The 18,293-nt window shown below is 37.9% G+C and overlaps 1 protein-coding gene across 8 annotated transcripts in view; it reads right to left on the bottom strand.

The window, feature by feature from the left end:
- LOC126278680 (ankyrin repeat and IBR domain-containing protein 1-like) overlaps positions 1 to 18,293 on the bottom strand; it is a 579,195-nt gene that overhangs the window by 107,376 nt on the left and 453,526 nt on the right. For all 8 annotated transcript variants that reach the window (XM_049978928.1, XM_049978932.1, XM_049978933.1 and 5 more), the window contains one exon: positions 9,560 to 9,670. In XM_049978928.1, the coding sequence (XP_049834885.1) occupies positions 9,560 to 9,670 (111 nt within the window). The remainder of the gene's footprint in view (positions 1 to 9,559; positions 9,671 to 18,293) is intronic.

Here is an 18,293-nt window from a genome sequence, read left to right as displayed (position 1 = left end):
TGACACATGAATAATATACCTAGTCTTTCATTTCTAAGCAAAACCAAGATTCAGCAGAAATTAGATTTGCAATGTAGATAAACAGCTGACAGCCACAACAAACATGTACAAAAGAATAAATATTTATTGAATTTAAGTGTAAACAGTATTTGGTTCTGTGACATTTTGGAACTGGTTCTCAGGAGCGACAATGAAACTGATGCCTCTCAAAATAAGGGGGTTTTTCGTGAGCTACCTCAGATCATTGTAGAACTGGATAAAGGATCTTCAAGCTCATCTCAGTCAAACACCAGCATTTAAAAACATTTCTAAGACAGTTGAGAACGAACTACTGCAATGCATGTTGGAACTGTAGCATGATGAAGTTCATAAAAAAATAAAATGTGCCAATCAGCTACAATGATCATGGATTAAACCACAAATGTGTATTGCAAATTTCTGTTAATTATTGTCTTTGCATTAAGTTGTTGAAGGAAAACCTGTTGAAAGATTTTGGAACTTTGTCAATCCAGAAAGTCTGAATACTCATACTATGTCTGAGAGTATTGTGAAAGAAATTCAACCATTAATTGGCAATGTTTGAGCAAAACTGATAGCTCAGAACTACAACAGTACAAATGTTATGAGAGGCAAAACAAATGGCATTCATAAATTAATTAAAAACAAATATCCAAATGCAAAATACATCCATTGTTATGTGCATCAGTTCAACTTTATTATGTCTATGGCAATCTTTGTTAATCACAAAGCTCACATCCTTTTTGCACAGTTTTGAGGTATTTCATCTTTCTCTTCTAAATTGCCACAGAGATCAGAATTGGTGCATAGCATTATTCAAAAAAGCTTGCCCTGTGTGAGTGTGTCACAAGATGCAATTACCATTTACGAATAGCAAAAGATGTTTATGGAAACAGGGAAGATCCTATTACTGTTATGGAAGTCATTGAAACATGTTAGAGCATAAAACCATCTTCTACTATTGAGAAAGCTGATTCATACAAAGACTGCAAAATAACAAATTCATTTTCTGCCTATCATTTTCCTACAAGATAATGCCTCATGCTTTTCAGTCATCTTCAGAAGAAGTTAACTGAACCAACCAAAGCAAAACAAGACATACAGAACTCAAATTTTCCAGACAAATACCTTGAAATTTCAGACACGTATACATTTCTGGAAAAAAGGAAGTTGAAGGGTGAGCTTCAAGTCTTCTATGCTAGGCCAGATTTGAGAGCAGTTCCTGGCGCAGTTCCGTTTCTTTCACTGATTCTAGAGGATGAGCTTTGTGACATTTCGAAGAGACTGTTAAAGTTTAGAAACTGCTAATCATGATGCCTGTCTCGACATCAGAAGCTGAGTGGTGCTTTTCAATGCTCAAGAGAATTTAAACGTTTCTACAAAACACTTTGAAAGAGGAATGACTGAGTGCCTATGAAAATATATTTGTGTATCAAACCAAAGCTTTCAATTCAAGAGTGATAGACTTATTTGCCAATCATACACAACCATACATAAAAAAACCACTTACAACTGCAATTTAAAAGTGACCACACATATCCTTTGAGCAGTGAAGAAATCTGATTTGTATGTTTGTATGTGTGAGAGAGATTTTCAGAGTTTGTGTTGCGATTTATATCTCTTACAGACATGCAAAAAAGATAGCTAAAGCAACCACTTTCTCTCTCTCGCTCTCTCTCTAAATGTTAAATGCTTGTTATGACATTCTCAAGGAATATATCAAAGACTTACTGTGTGTAAGAAGGGCACTGTTGTAGTAATTAGTTTAATTCTGTTTTCCGATATGTTTTGTTTGAAATGATATATTACAAAATATTTGAATTATTGACAAAATTTCATAACATGTTTGATGCTACAAAACAATCCCCCCCCAGGTCCCCCCCCCCCCCCCCCCCCCGCCTCCAATGTAATCTCTTAGCGGCCTCCACTGCTCTCAGCGCAGCTTTTCCGCCCCCAGTAGCTGAGTGGTCAGCGCAACAGACTGTCCAGACAGTCAATCCAAAGGGCCCGGGTTCGATTCCCGGCTGGGTAGGAGATTTTCTCAACTCAGGTACTGGGTGTCGTGTTGTCCTAATCATCATCATTTCATCCCCATCAACGCGCAAGTTGCCGAAGTGGCATCACATCAAAATACTTGCACCAGGTGAACGGTCTACCTGACGGGAGGCCCTTCACACGACATTTCATTTTACCAAAAAATGACAAATGTGACCTAACAAATTAAGACCTGGCACAGAGAAACAAGAAGAATCAAATCTATGGTATATTCTGTGACTGTGACGAAGCCTTGGAATATCAGTAGTAACCAGTTCTGGTTGGAAAATAAGACATTACGGCACATTTACAGACTGCATCACAGAAATAAAACTAAATTGAAAACAGGGGTGTATAACATGTGAACCCCACCACATTTGGTACTTGGTTCACTCATGTTCTTAACAAAAACTACAATCAGAATGAGATTTTCACTCTGCAGTGGAGTGTGCGCTGATATGAAACTTCCTGGCAGATCAAAACTGTGTGCCCGACCTAGACCCGAACTCGGGATCCTTGCCTTTCACGGGCAAGTGTTCCACCATCTGAGCCACCGAAGCATGACTCACGCCAGGTATACTGGCAGAAGTAAAGCTGTGAGTACCGGGCGTGAGTTGTGCTTCGGTGGCTCAGATGGTGGAGCACTTGCCTGCGAAAGGCAAGGGTCCCGAATTTGAGTCTCGGTCAGGCACACAGTTTTGATCTGCCAGGAAGTTTCAAAAACTACAATGTTTATGTCATAATTAAGGACCAAAACTCAACCTTACCAGACACAATCCACAAAGAATCATATACTCAGTTCTAGACAAGCAAGAACAGCTTGCTAATAGATAAAACTATAAATTGGGAAGAAATATTGGTAACATCAAAGGCCATTAATAAGTATATTAATTAGATTTTTTAAGGCAGTATCTGCAAGATGATCTATGATTAACATTAGACCTAATTTTTTGAAATGTTTCTGTATTATGAAACTGTGATTTCTGTAACTATGGTCTTGCCAATAAAATATTACATAACCCATATGAATGGAAACAGACAGAATTATTTCTCTAGTTTAATATTTTAACTTTGTCAAAATGTAGCCAAATATTTCAATGTAAGCAAACAGATCTGAATCTACAGATACCAATTTTCCGCTAATTGTATGAGATATTCATTTACAGATTTTTAAGAACAAAGTAAAGCAACAGCAATTAACTTGGATCTCATTTCTCCAGTCCTACTTCTTAGGCTGGTGTTTTGGGTGACTTTTCACAATTAATCCATGACGGATTTCATTTCATCTTTTTTTGTCATACATCCAATTTCCTGTGTGTGTCTGTAGCTGCCAGAACTACAAAAGTAAAAAGTGTATCCACATTTGATTATCATTAACATAGTTAACTGAGAATATACTCTCTAAATCCAATTAATGAAAGCTACTTCACATTGTCAATGTACACTTGACTTACTCCATGCCCCAAAAGATTGTCTTACAAGATGTGATCTATACAGCATGATGTACCAATATGAATATATCTAAAGGGACCACACTGTAGACAGGACGTTAAACACTAATGAATGTATGAATGAGTGATATCTCATTTGAAACAATATCTTAAGTTCTCTCGTAGTGTGTTTTTGTGTCTCACTGATCCATCAATAACAATAAATTTGCTCAGCTTGCTGACAAAGGTATAAAAGTCAACACAGTTATGAAATTCATGGTATATATTGTCTGTTTGATTATTATTATATTCAGCATCCACAATTTCATAATAAACTAATGGGTGCTGTGAAAATCCAGTTCATTACACACAGAGGTCAACTTTTTCTCAAAAAGGTATGAACTTATTTCCCTCACAATCATTTTCCAACTCCAGTTTCCTGGGTGTGGTGTACAAGCACTCACCATCTCCTTCTGTCTTCATACATCTTCTGTTTCAGGACAACTTCCGATTTGTGTCCCATCTCCTCCACATCTGATATTACAGTCTCTACGTGGCATTTTCTTAGTCTTCCCCGAGGTCTTCATCCTAGGACATTCAGGTTGAAATACCTTTTGGCAGATCTTCTGCTGTTCATTCTCATTATGTGACCATACCACTGAAGTCTACATTTCTTTATGACACTGGTAACAGTCAGCTCAATACCAGATACTTTTCGATTAACCTCATACCTGATTGTGTCCTTTCTAGTTGGTTGGTTCATAGTTCTAATGAACCTCATTTCTGTTGCTTGAATTCTGCTGAAGTCTTCGTTTAGTAGGGTACATGTTTCTCAACCATATGTTAGGATTCATACAAAATACGTGTGGCACATGGTTGCTTTTGCTTTTCGTCATATTTTATCATCACGAAGAAGATTTATGATTTGATTGTAAAAACCGGGTGTTTTCTTTGTTCTTCTGAGTATTTCCTGCTTAATAGTGGTGCCTTTCGAGATCATGCTTCCTACGTACTCATTCTAGAAATACATTTGAGGTAGTTCCTTGCCTGTTGATGGTCATTTCCACTCTCTTTGTTTTACTTATTTTGAGTCTGAAATTTTTGAATGTGTAGTTCCAATCATTAAGTTCCTTCTGTTCTTCACTTCTGTCTTTCCCCATATTATCAAATTATCAACAAAAACCAGGGCACTTGGTTCACTGTCTATTTTCTTGATAGATTTTATGATCTTATCCATTACTACTACAACCAGGAGTGGTGATACGGCACTTCCTTGTAGGACACCTCTTTCTGTTTCAAATCATTCTGATCATCTGTTGTCTATCTGGACACAGCTGTAACACTTATTTTCTGCTGCAGAAATATGTTAACAATATCAGCCACTAATTTTTAAATTTGTTCTATTATTGTTTTAGCATTTTCTTTCAGTCTTCAATTAAAAATCTTTGACAAACAGTTCAATAACAGAAAACAGTTAGTCCTAGTGATAATTTAACTATAAATTTAATAAGAGACAAACAACGTTTTCACCATGCTTCCTAAAATTTTAGAGATTTCACACACTTTTAATTAACAAACATTTTGGTCAATATATTACTGTTACTATAACAGCATGATGACTAAGCAGTTTACATTGTAAACATCAAAAATATTTTAATGCAAAGTAAGTTGTACTCTAGCAATAATGTTAAAATAAAGCAATACAATAGTCAACTGAATGTAAACGTTCTTTTTTCTGCTAGTCGTAGAGCCACATGAACGTTAAGCAATGTGAGTGATTTCAATCACTTTAGTATTATCCCTGTACCCTAAAAGAAAGGAAAAAAGTTGAAAGTCAGAATACAGTTTGCCAAGTCCTCAACTAGACAAAATATAAAACAATGCCTCCCCCCCCCCCCCCCCCCCAGCTGCACATATATGGATTACAGTGAAACCATGTGCTCATGATGTGATGACATTCTATGTTATCCTAACAAAGTAGAAACATATGACTAGACTACACTGAGTGAACATCCCCTCCTCCTCCCCACTGTTGTGTGTGCATCAAATGTCACACATAACCACAAACACTGTTTACCGTGTCTTCAGTGACACTTGTAAGGATTTGAAGTTACATAAACCTTATTCATAAATGCAAAACACAAATAGATTATGTGCCTAAAAATGCTACATTTTTTATATAACTACATCTGTTAACATTAATAGGAATCTTATTCAAACATTGAAGAAAAGGAAGTACTTTTCAAGTAGCTACGGTGCAAAGTGGCATGAAAAAATGTAACAAATATTAAATGAGTAAATCCTTTATTGGCAATGTGTTCAAAGGAATAACACATATAACTATTTTATTTTCTGAAATGGCAAGAAGATTTGAGTTTAAAAGAATAGGTGCATTCATAAAACAGGTAGTGAAATGATATAGATTGTCAGTAACACTGGGAAAAGTTCTTGTAATTGCGCCAATAAAAATAAGAGTATATAAAATGTCAGTTGCAATCCCAGCTGTCAACATAATTTTTCTAAAAATAGATAACTATCACAATAATTATTAAAATGGTATATAAATATAATGAACAACCTTTACAGGATAAAACCGTGTACCAGAGAAGCAATTAAAACAACAACTTTGAATTTTGTTGAGATTACTCTGACACTGCTGCTTATGATGATTGTGGATTTAAGGAGTCTGAACATCTGAGGTTGTTTGTTTCCTATTCACAACACAGAACAGAATCGGCGTAGAATCATGTACCTTATCTGTCTGTGTCTTGAGTAAATTCAATGTGAAAGTGTGAGAAAGTTTTTGAAAAACTTGAGTAACACGTGTCTAAAGTGGGACATAGGTATGAGGATGTGGAAAACTGCCTGAAAACCACATACAGGACGGCCAGGACATGGGCCTTCATCATACAGATTTGAACTGAGAGCAGCCTGGCTCCCCATTTCCTGGAAGCAGCCACTTTTAACATCCACAGTTAACCAGGCAGGTGACAAACTTCTGCTTCCACAAATTATATCAAAGCTTTGATTTGCAGTACCTTTCTTCTACTTTCTCAAATTCCACAGAGACTTCTTAGGAGAAAGGATAAGGCAGAATGGCTTAACCATGGCCTGTGGGTTGGTATGTTAGATCATGGCTTAAGCCAAGATCATTGCCTTTGGGATAAAATACTAAACTATCTCAATGCTTAAGTATTCTTTTTTAAGTTCAAAACTTTTAATCTGTTAGTGAAGTTAATTTTAGTGTACCTTTACTGCAGAGTTTAGGTTTGATTCCATTAAATTACTGATGAAGCTCTCACTGGACAATTTCCATTTTTAATTTTTACACAGAGGAAATAAATAATTCAAGAAAGGAATTTTTAAAATTACTGAGTGCATCTTCACAATTTCTACCTTTTTAAATACACTCCTGGAAATTGAAATAAGAACACCGTGAATTCATTATCCCAGGAAGGGGAAACTTTATTGACACATTCCTGGGGTCAGATACATCACATGATCACACTGACAGAACCACAGGCACATAGACACAGGCAACAGAGCATGCATAATGTCGGCACTAGTACAGTGTTTATCCACCTTTTGCAGCAATGCAGGCTGCTATTCCCCCATGGAGACGATCGTAGAGATGCTGGATGTAGTCCTGTGGAACGGCTTGCCATGCCATTTCCACCTGGCGCCTCAGTTGGACCAGCGTTCGTGCTGGACATGCAGACCGCGTGAGACGACGCTTCATCCAGTCCCAAACATGCTCAATGGGGGACAGATCCGGAGATCTTTCTGGCCAGAGTAGTTGACTTACACCTTCAAAGGCACGTTGGGTGGCACGGGATACATGCGGACTTGCATTGTCCTGTTGGAACAGCAAGTTCCCTTGCCGGTCTAGGAATGGTAGAACGATGGGTTCCATGACAGTTTGGATGTACTGTGCACTATTCAGTGTCCCCTCGATGATCACCAGAGGTGTACGGCCAGTGTAGGAGATCGCTCCCCACACCACGATGCCGGGTGTTGGCCCTGTGTGCCTCGGTCGTATGCAGTCCTGATTGTGGCGCTCACCTGCACGGCGCCAAACACGCATACGACCATCATTGGCACCAAGGCAGAAGCAACTCTCATCGCTGAAGACGACACGTCTCCATTCGTCCCTCCATTCACGCCTGTCGCGACACCACTGGAGGCGGGCTGCGTGATGTTGGGGCGTGAGCGGAAGACGGCCTAACGGTGTGCGGGACCGTAGCCCAGCTTCATGGAGATGGTTGCGAATGGTCCTCGCCGATACCCCAGGAGCAACAGTGTCCCTAATTTGCTGGGAAGTGGCGGTGTGGTCCCCTACGGCACTGCGTAGGATCCTACAGTCTTGGCGTGCATCCGTGCGTCGCTGCGGTCCGGTCCCAGGTCGAGGGGCACGTGCACCTTCCGCCGACCACTGGCGACAACATCGATGTACTGTGGAGACCTCACGCCCCACGTGTTGAGCAATTCGGCGGTACGTCCACCCAGCCTCCCGCATGCCCACTATACGCCCTCGCTCAAAGTCCGTCAACTGCACATACTGTTCACGTCCGAGCTGTCGCGGCATGCTACCAGTGTTAAAGACTGCGATGGAGCTCCGTATGCCACGGCAAACTGGCTGACACTGACGGCGGCGGTGCACAAATGCTGCGCAACTAGCGCCGTTCGACGGCCAACACCGCAGTTCCTGGTGTGTCCGCTGTGCCGTGCGTGTGATCATTGCTTGTACAGCCCTCTCGCAGTGTCCGGAGGAAGTATGGTGGGTCTGACACACCAGTGTCAATGTGTTCTTTTTTCCATTTCCAGGAGTGTATGTAACCTAGGAAACAGTTTATAACCCCATTTTCACATACCTCTGCAAGTGTATACAGGGAGTCCCAAATCTTTAGAATCAAATTATATGGAAAAAGGACATTTCTAAACCAAGTATTTTGAAATAAGAAACTAATGGTCACAAATGAATATGAATGATGGTTTAATATCTTGAATACTGGCTGTATGGTCTTCAGGAAAATAAGCAAATATAGAATAATAATAATAATAATAATAATAATAATAATAAATGAATCACAGTTGAGTGTGATGCACGTTTATAAATTGCTCATACAGACTGTGTTTCAAAACAACAATGTCTTCAACACTGATGTTGTCGATACTACCTTGGAAAACTGTGCACAACTGTCTGCAATGCTGCCAAGATGGTGTTTACCAATATTTGCATTTCATGGCTGGTTGCTGATGATGGATCATTACTTGGTACAAAATCCTGTAGGAACACATTTAATATATGGTCCAGCAGGATTCAGAACCCCAAACCTGAATGAACATATATTCCTAAATGAAAGAAAGTTTGCCACTTTAGATAGAAACATATGAGAAACTGGGTTGTTTAAGTGACAGAGTGTTCGGCATGGCCCATTACAAAAAATTGGTCTTACATTACAGTACAGTTTAAGGAGATAGTGTTGGATTATGTGGAAAAAATACGTAACCCCACAAATATTTCATTAGAGAAAACAGAGCTTATTGAGAGATTCATAGCAGCCTGTGTTCTTGCATGTGAGTATGGTATATTTGACTGGGAGTTCCCTTTTGGGTAGTTTGGCTGCCTGGTGCAAGTCTTTTTGGTGCCACTTCAGCAAACTGTGTATCGATGATGATGAGTACAAAACACACACACACACACACACACACACATACATACACACACACACACACACACACACACACACATACACACAATCCTCATCAGAGAAAATTCCTGATACAGCTGAGAATTGAACCTGGGGCCTGTTCATTAAGAGTCAGCAACACTAATCATAAGACCACTTACTGCTGACTGTATTCTTGCATAATAGGCTTTAGTTCCTCATCTCAAAATACTCAGTTTAGGATCCTCTCTCCCTTTTGTTTGACATGGAAGGTTCTTTTTTTTAGAATTTAATTGGGGATACAAACAAATTAACCTTCACTTGCGTAAGGACCCTAGCACACTGCCTCACTTTCCTAGTACCTTGTCTCACTTTAGAGAAGGATGAGAGTACTAACTAAATACTCACATCCTCATCAGAGTCCATTGGCTGCCATTCAAGGGGTATTCCCATGGTACCAGGATGTCCCTGCAACTCTTTGACCCATGGGTTTGTCATTACTGCCTGATCCATTGGTAACTGCACAGGATAAAACAAAAGCAATTTGCATTGAAATTACCTGTAGTACACACCTAGTGTTCATAATTTAGCAATGACAAATGATTTGCAACCAGATTTCAGGGAAACTACTCCAACAAAATAAAATGTAAGCAAAAATAATTGTAGCCTTCAACACAAAAAGCCTGTATAAACTGGCTTGCAGATACAACACTAGATTATTACTAATCATTACTTGGACATTTATGCATTGGCTTCTCTGTTTCTCACAGTTTGAATGCCACTTGGGAATTCAACAAAATTTTATGAACTATTGCAACTGTCTCTATATTTGACCAAAATTTTATGAACTATTGCAACTGTCTCTATATTTGACCATCCAAACAACATAAATGGATAATTTATCTTTTCCAATCTATTTATCAACTAATTTTTTATTGGGTCATTTTTACCTTTGCAAGATCCTTCTTTACTGTAAATGTATTGCCTGTTAATATTTTGTTGTATCAAGCAATCATTTATAAATGTACTGTATGGAAAATCATTATGTACACCAGTCAGTTACCACAGCTAAATTACCACATGTATGAGTCATAAAAATTACTCAGAAGATAAGTTCTGTTCTCCTTTTTGTAACTACATTTTCCTGCACTAATTTTAATCCCCATTGTAGGAGGGAACTCAAAGAAAAAGAAAAGTAAGGAAAGAGGATGGAAGAGTATATGATAAGCAAAGACTTCTTGCTATGCTTCCCTTAAGGATAGTTTTGACAGTGCAATCGTTGGAATCATTATACGGAAGTACATAGTAGTGATGTCTTGCACAGTTGTTTTCTAAGCTAGGTGGTTGAAGGTTTGACATACGAAATTTGTTGGGTGCTCAGCATGCTCACAATCTGTTCATCTTAAATAGGATGTGTGTTGATGAACCTTCTACTGTATAACACAATACAACCACACTACAACAGGTTTAGTCCATTCACTAAATACATGTCACTGAGAAATATAAGAACCAATCACTTTGAAAAATACTGTCTGCCAAATAAAGCAAGAAAGGAAGGGAGAAACAACGGAAACAATGAAGGAAGATCAGGGTCAGTAATAAGTTCATTAGAGACATAACACAAGTTCAGATTGAGGAAGAATGAGGAAGGAAACTAGCCATGAGCATTTGAAGGAATCATCCCAGCATTCACCTTAAGTGATTGGGCAATGCAAGGGAAACCTCAGCTGTATGACTGGATGGGGATTTGAACCACCATCCTCCTTAATATGAGTCCATTGTCTTACCACTGTACCAACTTGCTCAGTAACACCTACTGAACAATATTGTTTTGCTGTTTACACACTGTTTTACTTACTTCCCAGCTCCAAAATCCTCAAATGATAGTATGCTTCCCTATGATGTTTTTTAGAAACAATATCCATCCCCCATAGTACAATGTCATGATATTTTAACTTCTTGTGTCTCAGTGCACCAATATCTTCCTACATGAAACACTTCAACATCACTCCAAGAGTAGTGGAAATAATACAAATCTAAACCAAATGAGTAAAATGTGTGTTTATCAATAATATTAAAACTGGGCTTACTCAAAGAATTAAGGTAAATGGATAACACAGGACTAGGTGGAATCATATACAGATAGCACTTACAAAGCTGTAAAATTACTTACATAACAAATTAAGTACTATCTTAATTAAGGAACTATAGAACAACAATCAAAATACAGCTGTCAATGATGTTATACATATGTCAGTCCATTTAGACACTATATGGCAATTTAGTTGAAACAAATCTATAGTAAAACTGAAAGAAATAAAAACTAACACACAGCAACTAGTCTGGACACTCCTTATAAATATCAAAATAACTGTCTATTCACTTCTTGATGACAGATCATCTCCAAGGAACTGCACAGTGACAAGCGACTACTAATTCTTTCTCTTCTAGATGCAGTCAGTGGGTAGTACAGTAATCGGGTTATCATCCCATCACTCTCCTGGCAGTACGAATCAGATTTTTTAAAAATAAGAAGCACTAGTTTTCCTTCAAATAGCTTCTCACCTGTTGTCTACTGAGTCGACTGCATGCTTATTCTCTAACAAGGAAAACTCCCAAACTCCAATGGGGATCAAAATCAAGTCCTGTACATGATGGCCATACAAACTGGCTGCTCAGTAACTAAACTGGACAAATATCATAATACTATTGACTTTCACAGCAAACAAAAGGTTTGTTCAGACTATGCAGGTACCTGAAAACCCCTTCACTGGATACTTTCTACAGGGTGAACATTAATAAAACCGTGAAACTGAACGGATGGACTCATGACGGGAATTGGAGGAAAAAAGGCCCTATGAACATATGTCAGGAAAAACATCAATGCACAAGAGATGGCAATGACAAATGGCAATCCCTCTGACTACATGCTACATGCTCCTTGCTTGTTGCATGCTGTATGGTTGACGCATCATACTGTACACACCAGAAGGGTCAGGTATTCAAGTCGAGAACAAACCAAGATGGTGTTTGTGTATGGCCAACCAAATGGAAACAGTGCATACACCTCATTAGGAGGACCAGGTTCTAAAAGATATTGAGATGAACCCAAGTACAAACTGCTCCAGATCTGGTGTATGCAAAGTCCACCACCTAACTGCATGTTCATTTGCCTGAAATAACCCATGTTCACACAAACACCCAAAAAGGGCTTGAAATGTCATGTGATGTGTTTGGTGTCTGGGAGAGTACTTGTTCTAGTATAGCTCTGCTACCTCTCAACCATTTCCATCTGCTTGGCTATACACAAACACCTACTGGCTTGTTCCCAACATGCATGTCATACCATTCTGCTGCTTACAGTACACAGTGTTAATAACACAGCCTGCAACACACAAGGAACATGCAGTACATGATCATGGGAACTGTCATTCATCAGTGCATCTACTGTGGCAATGATGCATTTCTGGACACATATTCATAGGAACTTTTTCCTCGATTTTCAGTTAGGAATCAATCCCTGAAATTTCTCGTTTTTATTACATGTTCACCCTATTTAAAGAACAGAAATCATTAGTCAAAAACAGGAAAATATGTGGTTTACAAATAAAATTAGAGACGAACTCATCACATAAAATTAGCAAACTGCACAGTTTAAATTTATGTCATACTAAGGAAAATACTAATACTTCTACATAAAAGTGATAAATCTGCAAAACGGGGCTCATAATGTTTGTGTGATCAGAAACTATTCACATGAAGTGGAATGCAATGTGGGATATCACAAATGACCAAATTAGGGAAGAAAAGGAAATTTACTGATTCAAAAATCACACTGTATGTGAAAGCAGAAAATACATAGCTCATAAAGTTACAAGATTGGCAATGAATTTATAGATCTTTTTTCAAGAACAGTAAAAAAACCTCCATCAAGACTCTTAAGAACTCTGCAGTCACTCTTATTATCAATTACATTCCCTTCACCTACCTATTCTCACCTCCCACAACTGGGGATGACACTGAAAATGTTATAAGAAAAAGAAATAAAAAATAATTCTCCAGGTCCTGACACAATTTTCACTGATCTACTTGATTAGTGTTCCACATACATCAGTAAACCCATTTTCAAAATCATACATGCCTTACTTGAAGACGGACTGTACCCTAGTTAGTGAGGAGAGCAGGGGAAATTCTGTTGCTCTACAGAAAGAGAGAAAACCAATGACACACCAATAGCAATATTATGTGTATCATTCAAGGTCACTGAACATTATGTTGCTCTAAGACTAGACAGATTCTTGGAATCACAGAATATTATTTCATCTTCCAAACATGAATTACATAAAAAGTCATGTGTACATGGTTTGTATGAATTTCTTGATCAACACTCAAAATAACAGTCATCAATGATTTTCACTGTTGAATTACTTCATCCTGTAGAACTTTCTATGTCTTAAGAGTCTTCAACAATATGTGTCCATGCTTCTGTCTCATATTTTCCAATGTCATCAACAACTAGGTCACTGTGTGAGGCTTTAAATCCAGCAAAGGGCTTCCTTGGTTCTTGGTCCTGAGTAATCATCAGTTTTTAACAGCCTTCATATTAGAAACCATGTCTCACAAAATTAGACAAAACTCATAACAGATAATACAACTGATAGTAAATACTCTTTTTCAGTCATATCTCAGTTTTTAAGACTTCTTAGTTTAACAAAAGGGCTCCACAACATTTTAACTCTTTAGTTTATTTCTTTACCTTTCCATTCAGTCTTCAGGTGCTATGAATACCAAAACATAACCAAATTTTTTATGATTTATTTATCAGTACAACATTCTTTTCTGTGTGTTGATTATATATTATTTTAGAAACACTATAAGTGAGGAGGATGAGGGGTCAATAGTTTCTCCCTTGTTCATCTTCTTTTTTGTAAAGCAGAATGAATACTGGCTGGCTATAATTCAAGTGCAGCTACTCACAGAGGTTCAGTATGGGCTGTAATTTGTGTATGGTGGCAAAAATTGGTAGATACAGTAATGTGTTAAAGCAGAACTGGAAAAAACATTAGTTTCTGTTTTGGCCACCAGGTACAAATGTCATTTGACAGTGTGAACCAAAAGTCTTTTAGATCGACTCGTTGACTAACACACCTAAAGGCATTTGCATCCTGAGCCTTTTTGCCTTCCTTGGACTGCAGTCTCACTTCCTGCTGCTTCTTGTTTCTCCCTTTGCTTTATTTTTTATAGCCCTAGGCAAAATGGCCCTCTTTACCACTAGTGTAACACATAATTTTTTGTTTCATAATTATGCTAGCTAACTGGACTGATTGTTTCTCTCTTCCTCAATGAACAGTCTTGAAGTTAGTTCATTAAGTGTTTCCTTCTCAAAGGGGACAGACTCCCATGCTGAAAGGAAATGTTTATTTCTCTCTGGCAATGATATCAACACCTTGGTTCTTACCATTTTCTCTGAAATTGGTTTACCCCATTGCTTCAATTTAGTGCTGATTTCTTCTATTTTTGACATAACTGTAATCACTGAGTCATCACCAAACTGGAGAGAGAAAAACTTTTCTTGAAGTAGGTGAATGTTCACTGCAGAGTCTTTCTCACACATTGTCTTCAGTTTAGTCCACACGCCAGCTAACATAATACACAACAGTAGGTGAGTGAGTGACACTACATCCATCTGCATCACAATAACTTCCTGTGGCTTTGATTCCTGTTACTATACAGAAAAAACCTAGTATCCTATGACTATAACAGCAATAAGTTACAGATGGAATTGGCCAACTCATACAAATACCTGAGTGTAACACTTTGTAGGGACATGAAATGGAATGATCACATACGCTCAGCTGTGGGTAAAACATGTGGGAGACTTTGATTTATTGGTAGAATACTAGGGAACTGCTATCAGTCTACAAAAGAGATAGCTTACAAATCATTCATGTAAGCCATTCTAGAATATTTTTCAACTGTATGGGAACCATACCAAAAACGACCAACAGGGGATATTGAACAAACAGGGAAAAGTGCAGGGCAACTGGTCACAGGTCTGTTTGACCCATGGGCTACCGAGATTCTGAAGAAACTGCACTGGCAGACTCTTGAAGATAGACATAAACTATCCCAAAAAAATCTATTAACAATGTTTCAAGAACCAGATTTAAATGACAACTTTAGGAATATAATACAACCCCCTACGTGTCAGTCACATAGGGGTCATGAGGACAAGATTAGAATAATTACTGCATGCACAGAGGCATTCAAACAATCATTCTTCCCACAATCCAAATGTGAATGGAACAGGAAGAAACCCTACTAACAGGTGCAGTGGAACATAGCTTCTGCCACGCACCTCACAGTGGTTTGCAGAGTATAGATGTTGATGTATATGTTGAGCATTCTCAATATAGAAGAGATATGGTGACCTTGCTATCCAAAGTAGGGTTTGGCAAGACAAGTATTACAAACTATGGCGGCACGCAGGTCGGCATTTCTTGTTGAAATGGAAGATCAGGGTGGTTTGCAATGAAGGGCAACAAAACAGGTGTAGAATATTGTCAATGTACCATTGTGCCAGAAGGGTGTCATGGGTGACAACCAAAGGGATCTTGTTATGAAAAGAAGTGGCATACTAGACCATCACTCCTGGTTGTTGGGCCATATGGCTGTTGACAGCCACAAAGGTATCCCAACACAGGGAGGTGGGTGGAGGGAGTCTCCAGACATGTCATCATGGTCATCAGGGCCTGGAATTTCATTGACTGGACTAAGACTGTCTTCAGTCATGAGTCCCACTTATAACTGAGTGCTCTTGAACTGTCAAGATTTCTCTGGAGGCATTCCAGGCAGTAGTGGGATGCAAACCTGACTGTCACCCACAATACAGCCCAACAAGCAGGAGTGATGGTCTGGAATGCTATGTCTCATTATAGCAGGTCCACTGGTCAGCCACTTGTCATCCGTGGCACCCATACACCACAGAGATAAGTCAGTGATATTCTGTACCCCATTTTGTTGCTCTTCATGGCAAGCTATATTGGACTTATATTTCAGTAAGATTATGCCTGCATGCACACTGTGAGAATTTCTAATATTTGCCTCATACTTCCACACCCTATCTTGGTTAGCAAGACTGCCAGATCTCTCTCCAGTTGAGAGCATTTTGAGCATTATGGGCAGGGTCCTGCAATCTACTAGTGATTTTGACAATCTAAGGCACCATTTGGACAGAATTTGGCATGAAAACCCTCAGGACAACAATCAACAATTCTACCACTCAATGCCAAGCCAAATAACTGTTTGCATATGGCCAGAGAAGGAATTTCTTTTTTCTTATAGTGTACATTGCAAAATCTATAATTAACCATCTTAGAGAGTGATATGCCATTCCTTATGCTAAAAGTTAATACTGATCAGGAAACAAAAGCTAATAAATCTGAGTCTGGGAAAGTAGACTACAATCCAAAAACTGAATATTCTAGGAAACTGTTCAAAGTTATGAACTGGATTGATATACACTGTGCTAATGATATGCATGGAAAATACATTTATTAACAAAAATCATTTCTGATCTTTATTCTATTGCTCATTATAAGGCTTACTGCAAAATACTGAAGAAACAAATTCAAACATCAAAGCAAATGCATTGTAACAAAATCTTAGTAATGTCAGGTAACAAAATAAAGATAGCACGGGATATGGTGAACGAAAAGGCTGGCAGAACCAGAGGTAAGGAATATCATGTAGCTTTAGGTGTAAATGATAAATTGGTGACAAATGTTTGCTGCAAAACTTTATCAAGCATTTTATATCTGTTACTGAAAAGTTGTGGCTGTCAGGATCAGTAAATGGTGCCACAGAACACCTGAGATCAGTCAATACAAATAACTTCAGTAATATATGACTGTGACACATGAGAAGAAACAATGCCCATTACAAAATCCTTGAAATCAAAAAATCAGTAGATAAGGATAAAATATCAGCTAAGTTAATAAAAGAATGTTCTTCTGTGTTCAGCACAATAATAAGTTATTTGGGTACCAGCCATTTATGATTAGAATACTTCTTAATTAATTGAATTATGCTGCAGTTAATCCTATGTGTAATAGAAGAAATAATGAAATTACAACAAACTTTCATACAATATTACTTCTACCATCATTCTCAACATATTTAGAAATGGTAAAGTACAAGTGGTTTCTTAGACACCTGACTACATATAACATATTGTCAAACTCACACTTTGGATTTCTAAAGGATTCTGATAGTGAGGAAGCTACTCATAAACAAAAAATAAACAAAACAAAATACTCCTAGAAAGTAATTAATATATTACACAATAAAATGAAGTCTACTGGTATATTCTGTGATCTATCAAAGGCATTAGTCTATGTAAATCACAAAATAATTTTAAGTACATTAGAATATTGTGGTGCTACAGGAAATCCCAAAATGGTTCAAGTCATATCTAACAAGAAACAAACAGTGTTAGTAGGAAAGAGTCCTGTATTAAGCTATCATTCGTCACAGCACAGTGAACTAATCACATATAGTGCCTCAGAAGATTTCACCTTCCTCTTTTTCTTGTGAATGTTAACTACTTTTCTACAGTAAAATTACCAGACATGAACTTTGTTTCATTCACAGATGATACAAACACTTATACTTTAATCTACGATAATGATAGAAGCTGAAGAAACGCATTAAAATTTGTGCCGTAGCCAGGAATTGAACCAAAGTCTACATGCTTACCAAGCTGGTGTGCTAGATATTACACCACCACAGTAGTATAGCTCAGACAGTTGCATGGACTACCCTAGTCCAGTGCCCTCCATAACACAGTTTTCAATGCACATCTTTTAGCTTATTTTGGAAAGATTCGAAAATGGACATTTCATGAACATTAATAAATTGTTTTCAGCTAATTTTTTTGCCACTACACACTGAAAAGACACACACTCTGCATGTGTCTACAAAGTATGATGACAAGCAAATGGAAGAGATTTACCATTAAATTATTGGGATTACAACTTATAAGAATTCCGCTTGGGAGAAGCATACCACAAAACTTCTGAAGCTCAGAGTATGGAATAAATTGTTGAAAAGCTAAGATTAATTTTTTTAGTTTAAATGTATT

The sequence above is a fragment of the Schistocerca gregaria genome, chromosome 6 (genome assembly GCF_023897955.1).
Source record: "Schistocerca gregaria isolate iqSchGreg1 chromosome 6, iqSchGreg1.2, whole genome shotgun sequence".
Taxonomy (NCBI): Eukaryota; Metazoa; Arthropoda; class Insecta; order Orthoptera; family Acrididae; genus Schistocerca; species Schistocerca gregaria.
This window is presented reverse-complemented; position numbering and strand designations above follow the sequence as displayed.